The sequence below is a fragment of the Lipophrys pholis genome, assembly GCF_963383615.2.
Source record: "Lipophrys pholis genome assembly, chromosome: 19".
In the NCBI taxonomy this organism is placed as follows: Eukaryota; Metazoa; Chordata; class Actinopteri; order Blenniiformes; family Blenniidae; genus Lipophrys; species Lipophrys pholis.
This window is the reverse complement of record NC_137647.1, coordinates 15,751,390-15,774,754: the sequence shown is the minus strand read 5'-3', so window position 1 is coordinate 15,774,754 and position 23,365 is coordinate 15,751,390. Positions and strand designations below refer to the sequence as shown.

At 39.6% G+C, this 23,365-nt stretch overlaps 1 protein-coding gene across 2 annotated transcripts in view; it reads right to left on the bottom strand.

The window, feature by feature from the left end:
• Window positions 1-21,210: 21,210 nt before the first annotated feature.
• Window positions 21,211-23,365, bottom strand: part of olfm2a (olfactomedin 2a) — a 41,986-nt gene continuing 39,831 nt past the window's right edge. Inside the window, exon 6 of one of the 2 annotated variants that reach the window (XM_080486938.1) lies at window positions 21,211-22,325. In XM_080486938.1, coding sequence (XP_080343064.1) covers window positions 21,651-22,325 — 675 coding nt within the window. In that variant the 3' untranslated portion in view covers window positions 21,211-21,650. The remainder of the gene's footprint in view (window positions 22,326-23,365) is intronic. The other variant, XM_080486937.1, reaches the window with a different exon arrangement.

The window sequence follows — 23,365 nt, the reverse complement described above, 5'->3', positions numbered from 1 at the left end:
TAATTAATTACATCTTCACAAACACTATGGAAAGCAACACAGAGCGAGTGACAGACATCAGTCATCACCTGCCAGGAGAAAATCTATAAAAGATATAGACGTAAAAGAGTGAAAACAGAAAAACCAATTGCTTCTGTTAAAATGGGAATCACTAAAAGCACGTAGCTGGATGCAAACATACAAGGAAAAAGATATTGATGAAACACAATGATTTTCTAAATCTAAATGAATCATCTGACAAAAATTGTCCTTCAACGCAATAATTTAGAGTAAATTAATTTTGAGTAATTTATATAAATGCAACAATATTTCTGTCATTAAATTGTTATGAAACACATGCAAAAAATAATAATGAATACAAACAAAAACTATGATTAATATGTTAACTATATTAAATTGATACAAATATAGACTATAGAATATCAGAGAAGAATAATGATATTATGAGAAAGAGAAACAAAAATACAAATTCTCTTCAATATTCAGTAGAGAAAGAAAAAAGCATAGATAATATGAAGGAGGTTAGAAACGGCTTTAGAATGTAACGTAAACATGGGACCGGAAATGGAACCAGAGACAACATTAGATGGGTCCGTAGAAGACATCCAAGCACAATCGTTCCTGGGGCAGGTAATGAACACTAAATCATGGGGACAATAAGAAAAGGTAAAAAATAAAGCTTCCAGTGACTGGAACGACATGACAGTGAAAACCGTCATTGAAGAAATTGCTAATCTGTTAACCCACATCTGCATAGTGCATTTGGTAAAATAGCAAAAGTGATTCCACTCTGGATCCTGAGATAGACAGCATTTTATAATATAAATCCCTGGTCTTTTACTTTGTTCTCCTCTTAAACATACTTGAAAATGTTTTAATGATAAGCTGGATCTTTTTTTTTTTTTTTTTTTTTTTATTATCAAAAAAACACAACTTGCCAACAGTCAATCCAGATTCAGAGCAGACAGATCAGCTTCTTTAGCACTTATGGAATTAAGAGAAGAAGTCATCACAAGGCTAATGGAATATTTATTGATTAAAAAAACAAACAAGCATTTGACATCATTGACCACATAATGTAAGACAAGTGAGAAAATGACCTGATGAAGGGAATTGGCTTGAACTGGCTGAGAACTTACCTGGTAACCGGAAACACTTTATAAACATACGTGAACTTCAATCAAATTGTATAGATATTAATTATGGGGTGCAAGAAGGGCCAGTATGAGGTTCTAATTGTTGACCTTAGACACTAATAATCTTTGCAATGTATAAAAACTGTATACATTTGACTTGTTTTTAGATTATACTAATATTGTTTGTTCTTGGGACAATCTGCATCACATTTAGGATACAATCAGTACAGAAATAAAAGAATGAAAATGTGGTTTGACTAAAGCAAAGTATCTCTAAATATGCAACAAACAAGAAAAGCTCATTTTGGAAATCACAACACAAATATTTATGATAAACAGATACATCAAATTTGTTTATGAAAATAACATTTTTGGAGAGCTCCAATATGCAACACACATATGAAGCATATTGGGAAAGCCTGCAGTAATTTTAGAGACATATATTGAATTTAGAACCATGACACGCTCTATTCTGCTCACAATTACTACAACAGCTGTCTTACTGTGTGGAAGTCAGGGGAAATAAACAAAAAGCACAAAGACAAAATGGACAATCATCAATGTAAGAGAACAGTGTTTGAAGTGTGTTTGTGTGTATGTGTGTGTATATTTGTATACAATATGCATATATAACAACATATGATGGTGATGGAATTTCAGTTTAAAAAAACACCTTTAGTTGTAGCTTTAGTTGAAACAAATGGAGAGGAATTAAGGGAAGTGTTTACTTCTTTCTTCCTTTTCAAATAGGCTATGCTTGGATTATTGTTTATATATGCATATCAAACAGAGCATTCTATCTTTTTATTATCGTTTTATCTTTTGGTGTTTATTTGTTAGAAAATAGGTAAGAAAAATAAAATACCTGTAAAGTAAAGTAGTGGTTGCCCAGACGCCTAATTAAGCATACAAAAGTTAAGAAATAAATCTGAAAACCTGATTTGCCATAAGAACTGCCTGACAGTTCTGTTCAGTATATTGTGATTTTTTCCTTTTTCTTTTTTTCACAGATTCTCACATAGACAGTAGCATAATTTAGACACAGACATAGCAGTAATTTTCTGGACAGTGGATTCTACCATCCTGAATGGACCTAATTAAGACATATTTTGTGTTAGAATTGCCCCCCTGTTCTCGTCCGCCTGGAGTTCAGCTCACTGAGTCACGTGTGCTGTCAGGTTGGCCCTCTCAGTGCGTCGCCGCTGCCCTCCTCTTTTTTCCCTCTTTTATTAGAGGCTTCCTGAATATGTGAGAGCTGTTGAGCAGAGTTGTACTGCTTGTAACCACACAGCCTGAGAGCTACTGGGAGTCATAAAGGACCAAGCAGAGGCGCGGCGATAGATGAGCAGCTACAGCAAGGGGAAATCTCCAAGTGTGTGTGTGTGTGTGTGTGTGTGTGTGTGTGTGTGTGTGTGTGTGTGTGTGTGTGTGTGTGTGTGTGTGTGTGTGTGTGTGTGTGTGTGTGTGTGTGTGTGTGTGTGTGTGTGTGTGTGTGTGTGTGTGTGTGTGTGTGTGTGTGTGTGTGTGTGTGTGTGTGTGTGTGTGTGTGTGTGTGTGTGTGTGTGTGTGTGTGTGTGTGTGTGTGTGTGTGTGTGTGTGTGTGTGTGTGTGCTATACTGAAATGTGAATAATAACTCTTTTCATTCACCAGTGGCCCTGAATGTCTGAGAAGTCGCTGCAAATCCTCATTTTTGCCAACGAAGCAAAATGCCAAGGGGAAAGAAATGAGTTTTATTTTAAAGCTTTGTCTCATTCAACAGATTACATTCCTCTCCATCTTAGGTGACTGAACCCCTCCCGGTTAGCTCGCTGCGACGACAATATGAAGAGACTGTTGTTCAATTTTACAGCCTGCCTTATAATGCAGAGTTGTTACATTGGCAATTTGCTAAAACTCAGAGTTTTCGCTTGGGGTTATTGTGTTGTCTGGGCCAAAGTGGCTTCATATTATACCCACATTTTCATCCACTCAACCTGAAACTTTAAAATGGCATTGCTCTGCCTCAGGACAATCTATTATTTTTGATCAACTTAATCCTCCTATTTTCTCTCTATGGTCTATTCCGAAAGCCAGTTGTGTAGTTGCTTGGAGCTGTGGCTAATTGAGGTTTTTAAGTGCCATTTCTAACAAACCAGCAATTTATATATTCATAAATACATGCACAGTATTGTTCCCTCTGCAGTTTTAGCATTGCAGAACTCCAGGTCTAAATAAGTGTTTTTAGAGCGGTTTAATGTTTTGGGAAACATGTCAGACTTATTCTTTCTGGCAACAAATGAAATATTTCACTATTAAAATGTTGATCTATAAATTGATTGCTTTAAATAAGGGCCAAGAAAGTTTTTCTCTATTGTTTTTTTTTTTTTTTTTTTTTTTTAATTGATAGAAACTGCCAGAAACACTTTGTGTGGGCAAACATCCAAGAATATATTGAGGAGAGATATTACATGCCATTAAGGACAACTATGTTTGGAACAAAGCAGATGCAATATATCAAACTCATTGGCAGCCATTTGTTCCATGAAAATCCAATAAAGAATCTTCATGAAAACAGATTTTAATGAAAATCCCAAACTCCTGCTCCATCATAATGGGGTTGCCAGGTATTCCTTGGGTGTAATTGGGCACCACACATGAGTCAGCACTTTAGCTGGCTCTCGGCACTAACAATTTACAGCCATTCTTCTCCGCTGGCTCTCACTCTTCTCCATCCCCCCCTCACTCCAGCTGCTCACGCTCCTCGTATATATCCACATCCTAATTGCAACCACTGACACATGCATGTTTGCCGTGCACGCACACATGAGCTCAGTGTACACTTGATTACACAGTTATGAAGAGATCCTTTTGGAACATGTGCACATTTACATTGTTCCTCCTGCAGTCAGCATCTATAATGGTATGACTCACTTGTTTAGAGAAATAAATAAACACTCCTTTTTCCTCCACATCCTGTAGGACAAACCTTGTAGCAGCAGAGCTTTGCCAGCTCGGGGGAGCTCAAATCCTTTTTGTTGCTTTTTCATCCAGTGTTTACCTGTTATTTGTTCGCATTATGCTCACTACAGAGTCAAAGGATGAAAGCTGGTTCTCTCTGGACGTTGGATACCTTTGACAGTCAAAACATGAAATCCAAGTGGTTGGTATTTTTTGACGGGACCGTTTGTCACATGCTGTCATTTCAGTACGACAGGGTCAGTGATGCAATTTGGGTCTTTCTCAACAGCGCTGAAGCGTTCAAGGCTTTGATAAAGATCAGAGATCAGTGTCTTTCTTGGCTGCCTTTCTTTTTTGTATGAAACCTTTCTGCAAGAGAATTCACTCATTGTGACAGAGAATATATAAACTGCTGAAAAAATTCAGATTGGTACAAAATCTAATATCTTATTGTTAATTTGTGCTGAGGCTTTTGAGAAAACCCTGTTATTTATTTCCCCAGTCTGTTTTCCTGATGTGGAGTGAGGAGAAATGAATCGATACTTGCTCTGCTCTAAAGCAAACAGTTAAAGAACAAGAGAGCGAGTATCCCTCAGACTGAGACAAATGACTCTAATCTATGAGTGATTGGACTTGTTGCTGCCGTGCCCCGCGCAACCTCACATTTCTCCCTCTCTCCTTTCTTCTTATTGCTTTCCTGCACGCCAAATTGAAATTCAAATGAGCCTTGGTGACTCTGCAGCAAACAATATTTGTTTGCCAAATCATCTTGTAGGCGTGTTCAATGCAAACATTATAAAAACAAAAGGTGAGATCAATGAAAATTGAACACCCACTGTATCTATATTAGTTGCTGAAGGTTCCTATTTGAACATTTAGGTGAAATTTATTCCTTCATTATCATTCTTGTCCCTGACATCCCAGCTGATGCTGGCACAAATTGCCTCGGTGAGAGTCTGGCCGTGCAGTGCTGTGGAGCTGAGAGAGGAGCGGACACTGAGCCCAATTATAGATACACTGTAGATGTCTGGATTTATTTTCTTAACAATATAGCTTGAAACTTGGTAAGTGGTCTTTGCTCTGGTTCATTGCCGAGTATATTCTCTGTAGTTCTTGTACATTCACCTAGGCAAGACACTTTTACTTCTGTCTTATTCTACTAGTCTGGTTCTATTTGCCAACGTCGTATGGAGTACACCGAGTTCAGTGTTGCCAGGTGTGAAGGACCTTCTCTCAAATTTCTCTATTTGTCTTCGCTTCATCTAGATCAAGTGCCTCACAAAAGACAATTTAGAAGTTTCTCTTCTAGATTTTGAAAGTGTGATATTGTTTGCAGTTACTGACAGTTTTTTTTTTTTTTTTCATTGTTTTTGATCTATTATTCTTTGTTCTTTTATTATGTGGAGCCTTTTAGATCATTCACAAAATAAAAACGGATAAATGCGTTCTGCGGCATTTACCCATGCATCCATTGGACTGCAGGACTGCTGTGAGGTTACTTAAATCTACGGAGTCCTTTAACCCTTTACCCACTAACCCTTGCAGAGATTACATTAGTCGGGGTGCCAATGATCTAATTCTGTTAGTTGATGCCTTGCTTTGTCTGGAAGTGTGTGCGTTGCTGCACACTTACATAAAATGCACCATTATATGAAGAGAAACTAGGCCAAAACCTATTTAAAGAGACCATGTTAATCAAAAGCACAGTCTATAATTAGCAATCTCAGATTGTGGTGCTGTACTCAACAAGTTTCTCCTGAATGGTATTTATGGTAAGTTGTGTTGTGACTGGTGGAGTGCAGCTTCTATTACTGCTTAGAAATCATAATCTGAATAGATTCCTTCGAAAAACACAAAAGAACACTGGACTGAATAAATCATGTTTCTGTTGTTTTGTAAAAATAAATAAATTATCGAACAATTAAACATTAAAGGACTCCGACAGTTTGAGGATAGTAAATAGAAAAATATTCACATTCTCTACTTGAAAGTACGGATACTTTTTTTGGGAAAAGTACGGACTGAAATTGTTTACCTCAGTAAAAGTAAAAAGAAAAAGAGGTAAGTATTGTAATAATGTTTGCCAAAGATCATTATCCGTCACATTTGGCACCTTCCATATGGATAACTGTTACCACCATCGACTTACATTCTTTCACTGTAACTTGAATGGTCCTTAAAGAGGTTGAAACAATTAAGAATGTTAAGAAGAAAGTTTACAGAATCAAGTAAAGTACAAATACCTCAACAATCTGCTTAAGTACCTAAACAATACATGTACTTTGCCACTAACATATATGGAATTAAGAAAAGTAACTTTAAACAACAAGCAATCTACCGTATTAGTGAACTTCCTCACTCAATCATGAATGATGGTCAGAACTGAATAAAAGAGGATTATAGTTTCTCACCTCGTCTTGTCTCTGTCATGTTTGTCCCAATAATGTCACAATCTTTTAAATATGTGCAGGGGATGGAGTGATGAAATAGCCAGGTTCAGTTTTTTGAAGTGGCAGCTATTGGACAAACTCTGTCGTCTATAACAAAGATCGAAGTGGGGATGGATGCAGGATGACCTCAATCTCTCACTCACTATCCACATCACATAGATATACGCTCATCATTTCTCTGTGATAGGTCATATGCATGTTATGATGTAATCACATTTGGTGACATGATATAATGACTATATATAGATTGGACAGCTGGATGGTCGAAACCATTGCTATAACTTGAAATTGTTAAGCTTGTGTAACAACTTAACTGAACTTTCCCAGATTTAACTTCAATCACATATTTGTAGGATGCACTGGAAAGTTAGTCATATCTAAGTGCAAGTTGGAAACTATAAATCTATGTCCAGGCACACATTCGCTGCATGTATATGGGCTGTACTGCACGACACTGCCCCCATAGGCAATCAGTGGTACTGCTATTTGATATGTCTGCGTTAACTCCCTGGATATGTACCGAATCGTGCACATAATTTAATACATATTTAATATTGAGCATATTTGCGCTTTAACAAGAAATACAGAGTTTGAAATGGTATAAGTGTTGTGGCTGTTGTGCAGTTTATATTACTGTGAAGGCATATTCTAAAGTTTCAAGATATATTCAAACAGGCAATTTTTAAAACAAGCTGTCACCAGGTGCCATACTGTGACGTGCGTCGGCCTGTCTGAAATTACATAAAGACAAACTTCATTCAAATTAGGCTAAACCCTAATGACGGAGGTATTTTAATTATACACCACGCTTACTGACTGCGTTATTCACGTCAGCAGCTGTACACTTCATTTCATGCATGGATGTGCACATGTCATGCATGTGCATAGAGAACATGTGCTGGGTGCATAGCCTCCCGCTGTAGGACCTGTCAGCTGCTGTCAGCGGCTGCGTTTAAGTGTGATGGAAGGTTGTAAGGGAGTGGGGAACCTGCTGTGGTGGTGTGCGAGTGTTCTCTGACTGGCTGTCTCTCTTTTCTTTTTGTAAAGACCTCAGAATGGCAGGTCTTCTGGGAGAATTCTCTTCCCCAAGTCTGCACTTGTTCCTTCTGTCTCTATCTGTCCCTCCTGTTGAGCATGAAACGGGCCCCGTTTCTTTTTCTACTCTCCTATCTGGCCTTCTCCTTTCCCCTGTCAGGCAGTGAGATGCAAGTTCAACCTCAAAGCAATGACCCACAGAAGGGTTGCTGCATTCCCAACAACATTAAAGAACAAATAAGGCAGTCAGTCAGAGGGTTTCCCGAGCGGAGATGAAAAAGTGTGTTGGGAGTCACATTTATGGGGAAGAAGAAAATGACAGGGGGAGCAGGCGGGATGGGGTACGGGATGAAGAGAAGACAGATGAGAAAAACCTATAGCATGTTTGCATCCACACAGCTGAGATGTTGTTATTGAGGTGTGGAAACAAAGCTCCAGAGATACTTTTATCAGTAACACTATCAGGAGTTTGCTGACTTTGTGACATCTTTCTTGTCTCTGTTTTTTTGTTTTGTTTTCATCCAGTAAATGAGAATACCATGCCGCACAACTCAATCATAATCATTTACTATCTTGTAAACTTCGAAGTAGTTCAAAGGGAATGCAAACCGGAGGAGTTTCGACCTCTTTGTCCTCTTTGATACATTTCTATACCCTTAAAATGTCTTTCTAAATAGTAACTGTCTGCCTATGATTTCCCTCTGCTTGTCTCCTGTACTATGTTGTTTGTGTTAAATGGACCCATAATATTAAAAGCCTCTCATGGAAAACTTGTTTAATTAATACTTTTGCAGGTTTCCAACACTGGAGGTGGTTTGGGAAAAACAGACATGCTGTGTGATTGCTGTTGGCTCCATGGCCCTGGATAATGAGCCCCTATCTTGCTTTGTCCTGATCCTAAACACTTGAATCATTTCATCAGCGGCTCTTCTGTTTGTCAGCTGCTCATCACAACCTTTTCATCCCCTCTCGTCTTTGGCTCCGCATTTGTGCTGCTGCTGAATTCACGGCTGTAACAAAAGACTTGTTTGCACCTCTAACAGCATCTGGTTTCTTTATTGCAACTTTAATTTCATCCACCCACTTGTGTGTGAACCCCGTCTCAGTGCTGTCTGAATAAGTCCCACAAACTATTGATTTTCAAACCACAGAATTAGCCATTGCCGCATGATTTATGATTCAGCCAAGGCTGCAGTTAAAATGAAATCCCTCCGCTGTGAGCTCTAAAGTTGACGGCTGCTGTTGGACTGTTTACCAGGTGGATAACTTTTTTTAATTTAAATGTGTAGAGTACAGCAACAAAGTGGATAAATTGTGGTCCAACTGAAGCCAAGCTTCTTTTACTGTATGTTCTAACATACAGAGTATACACAAGACCTCACAGGCTAAGCAGGCTGTGTCTGCATATACACACCTACATATCATATTTATATACGGTTCGAGGCAGTGAAAAGAAATTGCCTTGTCTATAATGATGTGTCTTTGTCTAGATGACTCTAACATTATGTCAGCATCACCCAGAGGAAACATTTGACAGCTGAACCGATTTCTTTGCTTTTAGCTCTCGCTCTCTTGAATCTAAATCCTTAAATGCAGTCAATTGTTTCCCGCGGAGCAACGCTGGCTTCAATTGGAGAAATCTTGACTTCTATTGTGTTTTCATTCAACACTTGTGTGAAACCACCGAATGAACATCTGATGTTTTCTTCAGAGCAATCATGTCACCATCTCATTGTTCCACTGCTGCTCAAGTGTTGGCTTAATGGAGTCATAATGGCAGCCCTGATGGTCGTCTTATGAGAAGTACCATTACTGGATGCAAAGGGTGGGAACTGCTGACCAATTGACACCATTCAGAAGGTTTTTATCTACAATCAAGTCTCACAAAAACACTACAATATCTTGGCTGTGTTTAGGCTAAGAACGCTGCAGGAGGCAAACTTTAAATCTTTTATTTAGCTCCAGGTCTGTGGGTGTCCATATGCATCCGAAAGCTTCAAGACAAATTTAGAATTCTGCCTTCTATTCTTCTTTTCTCCTCCCATTCATCCTCCACTCTTCCTTTTTCTGCATGAGAGGGTGGCTTGGCGTCTTTGTTGCTGGAGCCTCTGTTGCAGTCGGCATGGTGTTTGATCCACTGGGTGGCCTGCATGTATACTGCTCCTCCTCTCCTCTGAAAGTCAAGCACACACTGATATGAATAATTGAAGCTGAATCTTCTCTTTTACAGGCCCCAACAACCCGACAGTGTTAGCCTGTTTGTCTGAGCTCTAAAGCCTTACTGAATCTGTTTGTGAATGTGCTCTCTGATGTTCCTCCCCTTGTTCCCTTGTGAGATCTGCTACAGCTTAATCACTGGTTACAAAAACACAGCGAGGAAATTAAGATTTTCTGGGCCAGTGCAGTAACCTCTAAAGTTCCCACCTCTACTGACAACTATCTCCTGACACGCTCTCTTTTTTTCCATGCCTTCTCCCCCTCGTTCCCCACCTCTGTCTGTTTTTCCTCCACTGAGATTGTGAAAAGGGCAAGAGGAGCCCGGCCATGATATGAAATGTTCTGATGGTGCCTCGGACTCCTGTGTCCTTAAGGAAATTGAATTGACCGGCGGTTACGTCTCAATACAGTGAGCTTACTGACCTCCTCTCACCTCATTCTTATCTGCTGAGCCCCAGACTCAGCCCGGCTGTGTCACCGGGCCAGCTCTTCACCGCTCACATCTGGCAGTGTTGGCAGCCACCGCGGGGAGAGAGAGACATTTGAAACGTATGCCTCAGAGGGCAAAGTTGCTGTTTTAAAAATCCAAGTCATCGCTTGTTTTAGAGACTTGAGACTAGCTGCTGATTTTTTTTCCCCCCCTCCACTTTTTTTTTTGCTATTGTTCACTTGATTAGACTTGTGAGTCCACTCCTTCATTCATATTCTTCCTCTTTCTCCTCTCATCCTCATCCTGCCTCTTCAGTTTTTGCCTCTGCTGATATTCCACCCTGCCCTTTCATTGTCTCCCCTCCTCATCGTTCCACTGCCGCCCGCTTGTCTTCAGCTCAATTTTTTCAATGCTTGCTCTTCTTTATTTTACCCTCCCATCATTCTCTTATGGAGGATTGTAAACAGAAAGTTCATAATTGCTCCCTGTGGCTCTGTGATTTTGTAGTAATTGCTATTGCAATCTTTCTGGTTTGCTAATGTCCCTTCTCCAGTCTTTGCTCAAGGTCATTCCAGATCCAAATGAAAGAGGGCAAGTAAAACAAACAATCCATTGTCCCGGACATATCACCCAGGAGGAGAGCTTCATTCTCCCCGCTCTCCTCCTTACTGATTTGATTGTTGGATGTAAGTTGTTTTCATACTGAGGAAAGCCAGTTTGACGGGGGACCATTTTGTGTGTGTCTCATTGTGTGCATTTTCCACAAAGAAACAACAAGCTATAACAGGCACCTGTCGTTTTCATTCTCCTTTTGCAAAGTGTCACTGCCCTACCAGTGGGACCTCTTTTCTCCTTGTGCTCGTTGTTGTCCGTTCACATCCTGTGTGTAACTTCACGCAGTGTGTTTGTGAGTAATTCACGCCGGCCTGCAGTCTGCTACAATCACCAGCCAATGTAGTAGTTTGACAGAACTGCTCCTCAGAGACTGCAGCATCTTGGCTGCTGCGTGACATCACCTGTTGATGTCACTGCAAAACTCAATCTGTGTGTGTAGCAGTGCAAGCATCTCCTGACAGACTGCTCTGGGGAGAACAGCAAAAATGATATTAAGATCCTGGACCCCTGTTTGTCCGGGGTTTGCCTCTGTGATGGACGACCCTGTGAATGACTGCAGAGCAGGGTGGCCTGTCATAGGGGAGGTGGCGCCATCGCGCACCCCCCCCCCCCCCCCCCCCCCCCATCTTCCCCGTTGTGATAAATGTAAAACAGATAAAGGGTCATTAATATGCACAGATAGAGGGGAAAACCCATTGACTACCTCAGCAGCTCCTGACGCTTGTTTTGGGGAAATTAATTTAATAACTGGATCAGTGAAAACACCCTGATCACAGCCCTAGCCCCAATTTACATATTAATGTAGCACAGTGCGTGCTGTCTGCAATGTTTATGGATGGGTGGGGCTGAGGCGACTGTTTTTTAATTACCTTTACTTTGTGCTGCTCCAGAGGTGTCAAGGGTGGAGTCCTATCGCGTCGCAGTGGAGGCTGCAGAAGGCAGCATTTCCCTGGTGGAAACATCCAACTGCTTCTGCATATTTATTGAAAAAAGGTATATTGGTGGTTGGGTATATCTTTGGAATACAAGTTGAAGGAATATAATCCAACTCGGATAAATCCACACTCTTGTATTTCATTCTTCAATGATTTCACTCTCAGACGCCTGTGCTTTCCTACATAAATGAATACCTAAGGCCTCATTAAATATGTGTGCGATATAGTGAAATCATCTTATGAATGTGTTGGCATGATGAAGATTTATGCATTGTTTAAAATGGAATTTATATTCTATGGGCATGAATTATACAACAGTTTTATGGAAGCAGTGTGAACTCACCTGTCTTTACGTAAAGCAAAATTCAGCACACACACTGTAAGAAGAGAAAGAAAGGCATAAAAGAACAAAAATGAGTCTGACAGAGGTGGAGGAACACTGTTTCATTCCAACCACCAGAAGGTCATACTGTGCAGATGACAAGTATTTCTGACAATTATGGCAGCTAATATGATGAAGAGGACTAAATGTATGACTATAAGTTAATCAGGTTGCATGCATTTGATGTATCCACCTTGATATAAACTAAATAATGCAGTAGTTTGGTGTAATGTCAACCGCTACCTGGTTCTAATGTGCATGAAATGACTGTCATCATACCATTACCCAAAAAGCCAATCATTTATTGATTTTTGAAAATTAACTTGGGAGCCACAAACTATGGGAACAGGAGTTGCGTATGACCTGTAAGTTTCCCATTCCATATGTAGTACTGTGCAATGACAGGGTTGTAATTAGCACTATCTGAATAGAACTTAACTAAGAACTCTATTTCTATCTCCTTTTAATAATTCTTATTCTACAATTCTAAAACGAATGTGTTTTTAATTACAATTAAAAAAAAAAAAAAATACTCATACTTATTTTGGGAAGGACATAAAGAGTTGCTGTTCCAGGGTACAGAAGACATACACTATACTTATTAGGTAGTAATTACAGAAGTAGCTACATAGTCACTATGTTGTCATCTAAATATACTCCTGAGGTAACTACTTGGTCTGTACAGATTATGATATAACCGTTATTCCACTTACTGTAATGTAACTGTGGAGTATGCATGTTTTTTTTTTCCTCCTCTTATATCCTTTTCAACAGAAACTTAAACTGTGATAAAAAAAAAAACCGTGAAGTAAAGATTCTGACAATACAGGCTGCTAACGACTCAATGTGTTCATAGATAACAAAGCAACAAAAGTGAATGTACAATAAAGATTTCACAAATAATAAATGTGCAAACCATATGAAAATATCACATAATAACACAAATATCCTTCAGATCTTTACATCAAAATACCATGAGCTTCCAGATTGTGAGTGAACAGTGACCAAATATAATAAGGAAATGAATTTCCAATAAAAAAATATTTCATTGTAATTTTTAAACGTTTTTGTTTAAATCAATAACATTTTGGGACATCGGGATCATTAGCAGTCTGTGCAGTTTTTTGGTATATTCTGAAAAGTGAACAGACTGGAAACATGAGGGAGGGGCCAAGGTGACAGTGCAGGCACGCAACTTCATAGGCAGGGTGTGCCGCCTATTTTTCTATTTATTCCATCAGTTGTTTACAGTACAGTGTTACTAATATGTGGATTATTTTAATAGGCATTGAAGCTGTGCATGTGCACTATACTGCATATATACACACATCATCTCCTGACTTCTGGATACAAAAACCAGGCTGTGATTGTAAATATTGGTGTTATACTATATACAGTAGCATTTTTGTGTGAACTTGTGGTGTGATGTTAAGGCAGAATGGCTGCTCTCAGGTGAAGTCATCTTTAATCATTTGGTGAGGCAGGTGTGAATGAGAAACGACACTTTCAGTTGAAAGTTGGTATGGACTTGCAGCACAGAATGTATTCTCTATGAAGAGTAAATTCAGTCTCCAACAAGACTTATGATACATAATGTATATGCTGAGATAACATTTGTATGTATCTTTATATGCAGTGTCGTATTAGTGATAAAACCATTGATGTGTAGAAGTGTGTGTGTGTGTATGTGTGTGTGCATGATGCAGTTTTGTTGTGTGTGAAGAGATCATGATATTAAACAGGGGAAATGTGGATTTTAATAATTTATTTAAAAAAAACATTTTCAATTGAATGTAATGCCAATGTAATAAAGACACATTTTAAATACTTATCAAACTCAAGCATAAGACAATAAGTGTAACAGTTCTAACAGAAGCGGAGCTTTATATAAACATAAAGCAGGATTATCAAACGTACGGCCCGTGGGCCAGAACCAGCTCCCCAGGGTCCAATGCGGTTTATGAGATAAAATTTGCCCTGTGTGAGAAATCTATTTGACCACCAGGGTCGCACTTTAGTCTGTATTGTTTGGTGAGTCACTTGAGGTAGAAATGTGTCTACAATGATAATAATTTTCAGATCATAATAAGAACTAGTTTACTATATTTTAAGTAAAAGTATAATTTTAAGACCACATGCTTTATGCCTTTGAAGATGTGTAACTAAAAATCCACTGTGATCTGTTATTTGTATGTATTATAACACTATTATTTACTGGTCCGGCCCATTTAATATCAAATTATACTGTGTGTGGCTCCCGAAGTAAAATGAGTAAGAAGACCTTTCACAATTTTAGTAGCTTGTGCCATCATGTTTATGATTTATAGAAGCCAACAGCCTGTTGGAAAAGTACATGATGTCCAACATGATGCCAAAAATCACTTCCAGTACTTCATGTGAAGCAAAGTGTGTGTGGCATGTGAAATTAGAGTTAATATGGGTGGCTTTACCATCAACAGGTCAGGTTTATTTATGTTTTAAAGGCATTTATTTGTCCATCCTACTAATTTAAATCTAAATTTGAAAGTTTATTTTGGACATGTGGGAACAACAACTCAACAAAACAGAAAAGAAAAAAATACAAACAACCAAACAAACATAACAGAGCAAAGTAAATGAATAATGGCACAGAGAGACAGACAATTACACACTCTTGCATTCACATCTATTAGCAATTTAGAGTTGAATAAGGGATGTTTCACCTATGAAGTGAGACAAATAACTACACCACTTTGAGGCCACATCCCATTCCTCCTAGAAAATTAGATAATTTGCATTTGTACATTTATTTATGCATGTATAGTTTATGTACTGTTTATGTTTTTGGGTCGAGTCTGGGTCGAGACACGGGAAATATGAAGTTAGGTGCTTTGGATTTGACCTTGGATTTTATTCATTCATTCATTCATTCATTCATTTTCTTCCGCTTATCCGTTTCCGGGTCGCGGGGGTGACAGTCTGAGCACTGTTACCCAGATCACAATGCACCAATGCATGGATTTTATTCTTAATAGACAATTCTTTGTTTTAGTCCCAAACACTACAGGTTGTAAAATGGGCTCTCCTGTTACTTGGCCACTGCCCCCTGGTGTTTTCTGACAGAGATTATTTTTCTTCTTCTGAAAACTTTCTCATTTGTCACAGAGAAGAAAGGACAGAGGAAGAGGAAAAGGTTCTGTCTCATCCAAGTGCTCCAACCATGTCTTTTGATCTGCTGGGGGGAAGAACAGCATCCTGTCTCAATGACATACAGTATAGAGGGCCTGTGATCTGACAGTCTCCTCACTTAACCTGGATTTCACTTTGTCTGTCACTCCACTTGTCTCTTGCCTTTAACTTTCATTTCTAGAGTGCCGCAATTGAAGTCGTTCCTGTCTGATTGCTGCTCATGATACACCATACATTTGTAGCAACGAGACTGTTGATATGCCTACAGCATGCCCTGAAAACAAGCTCCTTTTAGTAACATTTTCTGCAAAGTTTCAGCCTCTAATAACTGAGCAATATGTACAAATGAACCAGGACTGTGACTGACATCATATTGTCATGTCCGCTCTCTTCTGGCAAACAATGATGTGTACTTTTACAGGAATGTAATTAGAAAAAGTACCTCAGCTCTGAAAAGCACTTATTTAAACCATTATCTTACTTTGAAGTGCTCAGCCATTCAGAGAGGCTTCTCAATTTAAGTAGGTTAAGCAGTGCTTAACCTGTGTTGAAAAGGGAGAAAATATCAAGTGATTCATTTGTTCGCAATACTGAGTCATCTATAAAAACTCCTGCTCCCTGCTGGTGTCCTAATATGATGCTTCTTTTGTTGATTTGGGCTCAGAGCAGCTCATTCTACAGCTTCATTGACCACTGCAGGCATATCAACGTTTTTGAAACATGTTCGCCGCCATGATTGTATCGAGTATGGAACAGATTTACTTTAGCAAACCTTCCCTCCTTATCAGCTTCACCACGGAGCTCTTGGGAGTTTATTTCTGTTACGTTGACATCAAAATCACTCCTCAAGAGTATGGTACTTGAGAAGAGCTCGAGCCAAGATGCCAAATATATACCCTGTATAGTCTCTGCATTCACCTATTAATAATCTGGAAGTGCAACAGTTCTGCTCCGAGTCTCATCAAACACTCTATCAGGAGGTTGCTTGGTGACAAATCTTGAAAACCTCAGGAGGCCAAGTATGTCACTACTCACAGAGTGAACTATAAGTTACTCTCTACATCTGTATGTCCATCAATATAGTATATATACCTCACTTTCAGAGTTTCAGGGTTAGTTTCATTGTGTTAGCTTGTATCCCTGCAATGACGGAAACTTTGCAGAGAAATGTGAATCTGTTCAAACGGTAGATATATATATATATGGACTTGTGAAACTTTCCCTGACTGTTTATGTGACTGACCTTCAAACTCTATACATCTTGAATCTGCGACGGATTTGACCTGTCTTTGAAACGGAACAATAATGTTTCACATCTCACAGAATCCACTTTTCAAAGACGATTTCCTTCAAATTATAAGCACCAGTTGGAAGCAAGTTTCTACTACACGTTGCTTTGCCCATATTAATTAGTCTGTTTTGTTACCCTCATCATTGTTGCACATTTCCAGCTCTTTTTCGTGTTTGCATTCAAAGTCAAAAAGCATCTCTGACAAAAGCTCCAATGTCTCAACATGGCATTGGAATGGTACAAGTAATTTGTCTTAACAAAAAAAAAAAATACAGCATTGTCATTGATGTCAAGCATGGATGGCCGAGGGACAGATTGTTTATTATGCAGCAGCATGTTCACCACAATGATGTGACTATGATGACTGATGGAAAGTCATTACATTTACGATTTTACCTCGATCAAGAAGGAGAAATAACTCACAGAAATTGGTCACGTAATAGAACGGCTAATGGTGATTCACCTTGCATTTAGCCACACAGCTGCAACAATAAGCAGTGTTTATATATGAGAACATCTGTTTTCTATCTTATAGCTGTGATGTCAATCCCAAGACAAAAAGCGTTTTTTATCCAATATATCTTTTTTTTTTGTATAACCTCTTTTTTTCTTAAATATTGCACTAGGTCCTAATTTTAGTTTTTTATTCATTCCTTTTTCTTCTCTTTTTTTGGCCCATCCGACCAAAACCTTTGTGTCTTTTCCCAATGACTGCATGTTGAAGTAATTACAGACAGAAGAGGGATCCACGACAGCATTCATTTTAGTGCCTGACGGTAAACCTTAACTGCCTCAGGGAGGTGAGCACTATCCGGACATTAAAGTTATAAAACTGAATCACCCGTGGATTCAGCCCAGAATCATTCTACTGTCCTTTACAAAACACCTCCTAATGAGATTAGGGATGCGGATGCCGAATCGATAAAAGTTCAAAACACAATTAAAGAGCCAATTAATGAGGGTTGATCTCTTAGGAGGTAACCGGAGAGAATTTAGCTTCTCGCATGCTAAACCGTGATTGCATCTGCACACCGTGACACTTCTGCATCCCCTTTCAGTTTAAATGTGGATATGAAATTTGGGTGGAAACGAGGTAACGGAGTTATGTTTAATCATGAGGAAACAAATGTTCAAAGCTCTGTTGCTGGTGCTTCTCTGCCACCTCGAGGGGCACAGAGTTGGGGGGAAAGTTTGTTTATTGTGGATCTGAAGAAGAGGTGGTGCTCTTCCTCCTGGGTGACAGAGGGTGTGGGTAATGAGGAAGGTGATGCAAATAGGAACAACAAAGTAAAGACTGAAATTAGCAGACTTGTGGAACAAGCGTCCATTATTGAGTCTTTAGTTCACAGGACAAAAGTTGCTGTTGGTACTCAATGAACAGACAGTATGGAAAGCGAATCAACTGTTGGTTTGCGACAGTTTAATCGAAGGTGTGTATCTCAGGACCATTCACCACAACGACTGTGTCCCCTTCAAAATAATTTCCTATCACTGTGATTGACTGCATGAACTGGCTTTGATTCTTAATTCTTGACTCACCGACCCTGCACCCAACCACCTCAAGTGCATGTGACAAAGCACATTCATAGCCACTTTAGGTAAATCAAGATGGAAAGTCACTATGTTGTCTATTGTTCTTCTGGTGTTTCCGCTCTGGAATAATGCAAGTTCCTGCATTTTAGTGCAAATAAGACGTCTGTATTGCTTACTTATTATTCAGGCTGGCCTTATTTTAAAGTTGCTTCTTTTGATTTCCCTAGATACTTGTGCCATCGTTCTATTAAGATTTCATTCTGGCAAAGTCATTTCTGACCCTCACAATGATTTCTGAACACTGAAGTTAATCTCCGTCACACTTGTGGTCGGTGTCTCCACACCAAAACTGTGTATAGCAATTTTGAACCATAGATTCATTTATTTAGGAATTCACCCAGCAAATGAAATACATGTACTGTGACAAACTGTACTTTGCAGACAAATTATATTTGAGTTCCTCTGTCCTGAAGCAATTCTCAATTTGCTGTGGTGTTGTTGATCAACTCCCTGATCTTTATGCTGATCGTCCCTCAGACTAGTTGCAGGCACAAGCTAATTTGGACCCCCAAAATATTGGGTACTATGAAAACACTATGAGCAACAAAACTCTTGCAGTAATTAACCCAAAAGATTCTCACATATAATTTCTGCACCACTGTATTGTGAATCACACATAAGATAGGATTTGTCGCAATAGTGGTACTATTATTTGCATTCATGAGCTCATGATTATTTTTAAAAACTTAGGCCCGGTGTACATGACATTGTTTCAAGTGAAAGCACATTGTTATTTTTGTTTGGTTTCAGAACAGCTTCGCATTTACACAAACAACATTTCAAACACAATGTCTATTTACAGTGGCGGATACGGCTGGTTTTCCGCCCTGGGCGAACACAATTTATATGTTCAGGCCATCTGTACATCAATATTTTTAAATTAAAAACAAAACACATATAACATGCATCTCATCTGGGCCAGTTAGGTGTAAAAGTACTTTTATAAAGAAGTAATCAATTACAAAGTTTATGCATCTCTGTCTCTCTCACACAGTAATATGTATGTCATTTTCTTTTCTAAAATCCCAACTAAAGCCGTTTTGAAAAATAATTGTGGTTTACATATATCTGTGTTTTTTGAGGAGTGTATTTAGTGGCAGGTTTCTTTGCCCCACATTGCCCAGCTTAGCAGCCTCTTACAGTCTCCTGGCTTTATTTGTGGGTTTGTCTCATTGCAGAGATTGGGGTATCTCTGTGCAGTTATTTCCTTCCCCGGTCTCTCTTGAGGAAAACAGTTTGTTGGCTGTAAAGTGTCAGCTTATTCTACGCAGTCTTAGCTGTAACCAATCAGCCTATTATTAAATACATTTGGTGGAAAGCAGAAGCTCCGAACTTTACTGGACAATAAGGTGTGAAATATGTGTTTTTACAAAGTGAATCATTTAGGCCTGTTTTGAAAAAGTCTACAGATTATCAGCTGATATTAAGATGTGTTGGATGTTTGTTTTTTTCTCTCTCTGCAGGTCACAGGGCTGTAAATCATCATTTCTTATTCTACGTGTAGGCAGTATATGAGCAAAAAGTGAATGACCTGATTTCGAAACACACTGAGTCATATTACCTGTTTATCTGTTTCTTTGGAAACCAATTACACCAATATCTGGATTTTAAGTAAAATTTTAAAACATATTCATAATCTTTCTCATACACTTTGATTTGTTAGTTTCTGTCTGATGTTATCCTACGCTCCGTACTGTTGTGCACTGTATTGTGAGCTAAATGTCAGCCACTACTTTGTATGAATTCATCAGGGTTCTCTTCAGCGCAACGCTTATTGATAGAAAGGTTATCCAGGATGAATAGGATCACCATGGTTACGAAGGACAAGTAAAGTGGAACCTCCTATTTTATTTTTCTGCTGTGTCCTTCTGCAAAGAATGGATGTACCGGACCTTACAAACCTTTTCTCGGCAAAAGAATTGAAATAACAGCACAGCAGGAACAATGTTGTTGTCGTCCCCGCCCCACCCGGCAAAAAATAAAGAGAATCCTCTATACAACAGAAAATGCCAATCTGGCCACAGAAATATTTTCAATAGTAAATATTGAAAAAGATGCAATAAAAAGTTTGCAGTTTAAGAATTTACCCGTGAGCGGTTTCCCCGCTGTGTGCTTTTTGTTTGAGTGTCTCTCTGCAGAAAGCACTCGAGAGAAACTATGTGACTAACACAATTAAAGCAGATTGGAGCTTGACAAGCAACAATAACTGCAAAGCGTCATGTCTCTGCTCAGATGTAAACACCTTTTACATTGTGTCTCGCATTCCTGCCAAGCTATTCCCGACCCCTGGTACCACCACTTCTTCTTTACGTCTGAAATTTTGCTTTCACTTTAGATTCACCTTGGCCAAATCAAATGTAAGTGAGGCCTGTTGCCGTTAAATACAGCACTGTCTCAGTATTTGACAGCACACAGTTTTATGACCCAGAATGCTCAGAACCATATACCTGGCTTTTCAAGGTGGGGAAAAGAAATGAATGGAAAGCTTTAAATCAATAGGTTTCTTTCAGACCTAGAGATTGCCTTTTCAGTTTACATATGCTGTCACCACATCATGTAAAGCCTTTGGTTGTAAAACTAATAGCTACTGACTACTGGAAAGATAGATATAGTTATTCTAGTATATTAATTATTGTAGATTGGTTACAACATTGATATAATCTAAGTTCAGTGAGATTTCAGTGAAATGAGACAATATTTTTGTATTCTCATTCGTGACCTACACATCAGCTTCTATAGTTCATTCAGTCTCAGGATGTTGAGTTAGAACCTATCCCAGCTGACATTGAGTGAAAGACAAAGTACCATCAGGGCACGCTTGACAGGTTGCCCGTCCATCACGAGGCGAGAAACACTCACACACATATTCACACCTTTGGATAATTTTGAGTGATTAAATAACTCAACCAGCAGGACTTTGGATTGAGGGATTTAGTTTGAGCACCAGGATGAAACCCACTCAAGTCGAACATTCCAGCACGTTTGAACCAAGAAACCTTCTGCTGTGATGTGACATAATTCCAGCTCCAAAAGAAAGGCTTTATCTGTTGATGCTTTCAGAGTTTGAAGCCATGACTTTACATAGTTTTTCATACAAAATCATTAGGCCACTCTCCAGTATACAGAAAAGCTTGATTTAAAGTTAGGATGCCATACGAGGTGATAAATGGTAAAGAGGATATTTATTTTTCATCACAAATAAAAAGAACCATGCTTACTCATTACAGAAGGAAAAAAAGAGAAGCTCTCAGTCTTTGTATCTTTACTGACTCGACTGTCAGTGTTTTTTGAGAATGTGAATAGCACTCTATGAAGGTCGAAATTGTCTTAAAAAATCGAATCCTATGCCCCAAACACTGAAGTTCCCAACCCACACCTCCCACAGTATGTACCCACCTCCACCCAGCTCTAAACAATAATCACAGCATTTTTTTGAGTTGATCAGTCTGAAGGTTCAGCTTCAGTCCCCAGAAGTCTTGATGACCTGGAACAGTGTGACGTTGTACAACACCTGGTGTCCATTATTCCAGGTGTACAGGACCCTCTCCCTGGGGTTATAGTCCATCATGGAGATGTGAGAATATTGATTATGAAATGGAATGTCTGTGTACTCATAGCTTGATGTGTTGGTGTAGTAGGCAAAATAGATCTTGGCACCAGCCAGGTGGGAGTTGGTGACATATAGTGTGCCACAGATCATAAAAGATTCTCCTGCACTGCGCTTGGGAAAGCCTGTATCCCAAGTCTGCAGCACCTCCAGACTCTGGGGCTCCAGGCGGCTGATGACAATGTTCCCAGCATTGGGGATGGTGGTGTAAACAGCCCAGAGGCCGTTCTCATCTGCCATCAGATCGATGTCAGAGGAGCCTCCCCAGGAGTATGGAAAGGTGTTATTATAGCCAGCCCCACTCAGGCTGCGCTGCACCAGCACACTTCGAGAACGGAAGTGGTACTTGATGATAATGTTGCTCTGGTACTTGTTGTAGTACAATGAGCCGTTGAAGACGACATGACCGGTGCCAGCCCAGGGGTGTGGCAGCAGGTGCTGCACAAAGTTCTGGCCCTTCATGAAATCATTCATTGTGCGGTATTCCAGGACACGCCGCCCCTTGAAGTAACCATCCATGGACCACACCTGTGGGGGGGGGGGATAAAAAAAGAAAAATAAATCCCAGTAGGAAGACAGGTCAAACTGAAGGATATAATGAGAAGATCTGACGGTCATAGGGGAAGTTGTTGTGGCCCATCTTGCATGCCTTTCTTCAAAAAAACACTGAGTGATGCTTCATTATTGCTTGTGGTAAGGACCAGGGCAAGCTAAAGATGTGCGCGTGCATGTCCACGCTGTGGTAAATCTGTACTTGTTTGTGTGTGCATGTACCCCCTCATGAAAATGTGCATACTCGATTGCGTGTGTGTGTAGGGCTATTGATCTCTCCTGTATGTGGGAGTGAAGATGTTGCCTGTGCTTTGCAGTCAACCACTGCTTGTGCTCCCTGCCCTTTCCAGTCCACATTTACAGAAAATCAATCCATTTAGCAACTCTATCTTTTTCCTCAAGCACTCTCAGCGGATCTCTCCACTGACATGGCCCCTCACTGGCTGTGTCTCCTTCTCATTCCCTCAGTGCTTCCGCTGAGGCACAGTTCAGCTTTTAATTCATTCAATTAAACTGCAGTTGGCTTCGATATTTATTATGCCCTTAACATAAAAAAAGAGTGCTTTGCTAAGATGCAGCTCTCTTTCTGATTCTCTTCTCATCATTTTTCTCCTGTTTTCCCTCTTGTCCCACTCTCGCCTCCCTCTCAGGTGTGGAATAAGCATTTTCCGATTGCAGAGAGGCGAGGGGAAGGGTATGGGAGGAGTCGAGGGTGTCGAGAGGTACAGCAGTTGAATTATGGACGAGGGGAGATTATGGAGCATTAGGCATTGTTTCTCCTGTGCTTGCTAAATAAGTCCCTAGAGCTCAGTGGGAGCCGAGCCAAGTTTGAGCTCCAGACCAAGTTTCTTCTCTCATCTGTTTGGCTCATGAGCGACAATGGCATTTCCTAAATATGATTATAATGATTGCTGTGGATGGTGATGTGACGCTGCTGATGTATCTCTTTATTAATGCAATGAGAGATTGATCCACGAAGTCTAACATGATTGCAGCATGTCAAGTGATTAAAGGCA